Source organism: Merops nubicus, unplaced genomic scaffold (assembly GCF_000691845.1).
Source record: "Merops nubicus isolate BGI_N331 unplaced genomic scaffold, ASM69184v1 scaffold30279, whole genome shotgun sequence".
Lineage (NCBI taxonomy): Eukaryota > Metazoa > Chordata > Aves > Coraciiformes > Meropidae > Merops > Merops nubicus.
The window spans coordinates 1-730 of record NW_008629490.1 but is presented as its reverse complement, the minus strand read 5'-3'; the positions used below and the strand labels follow the sequence as shown (position 1 = coordinate 730).

General features: G+C 63.6%; 1 protein-coding gene across 1 annotated transcript in view; it reads left to right on the top strand.

Annotated features, from left to right (window-relative positions):
- LOC103779379 (ras GTPase-activating protein 4-like) overlaps positions 1-529 on the top strand; it is a gene marked incomplete at its 3' end in the record, with an annotated part of 5,847 nt that extends 5,318 nt beyond the window's left edge. Inside the window, exons 4-5 of the mRNA XM_008947005.1 lie at positions 2-146; positions 448-529. Coding sequence (XP_008945253.1) covers positions 2-146; positions 448-529 — 227 coding nt within the window. The remainder of the gene's footprint in view (position 1; positions 147-447) is intronic.
- Positions 530-730: the final 201 nt, after the last annotated feature.

The window sequence follows — 730 nt, the reverse complement described above, 5'->3', positions numbered from 1 at the left end:
CCTTTTCCCGCAGGCTACAGCGGCTGGATGAGCCTCAGTGAGGTGGACCCCGACGAGGAGGTGCAGGGGGAGATCCACCTGCGGGTGGAGGTGCTGGGAAGCCAGGCTGGCCGCCCACGGCTCTGCTGCACCGTGCTGGAGGCCAGGTGAGGAGGAGACCTGCGGGTGGCCAAAGGGTGAGTCCCGGCTGCTCCGTGACTCAGTTTCCCCACTGTATCAGGGGCTTCTCGGCTGCCTGTATCAGGGGCTTCTCAGCTGCCCTCTCGGGTGCAGAGCGTCCTCCCCACCACCCAGCATGGACCCATGATGGGGTCCTGGGCCAGGGTCCACCTCATCTGCTGACCCTTAGGGCGTGCACCTTTACGTGCTGGGGGACTGAGGAGGGAAGTGAGTGCCATGGGTGCCCTGAGGTATGGAATACTGGCACATGCCACCTCTTCTCGGCAGGGATTTGGCCAGGAAGGATCGGAACGGTGCCTCTGACCCCTTCGTCCGCTTGAGCTACAATGGGAAGGTTCAGGAGAGCACCGTGAGTGCAACAACTGATCGTGATCCCCCAACCTGCCAACGGTGCGGGTGGAATCATCCCCCTGGGCCAGCAGCCAGCCCTGTTCCCTGGCACGCCCAGCTCCGTGTCCCTGGAGGGATGTCGGATTCACCCTGCGAGGGGCGGATGAAGCCGTTGCCTTTGTAGGTGGTCAAGAAATCCTGCTACCCCCGCTGGAACGAG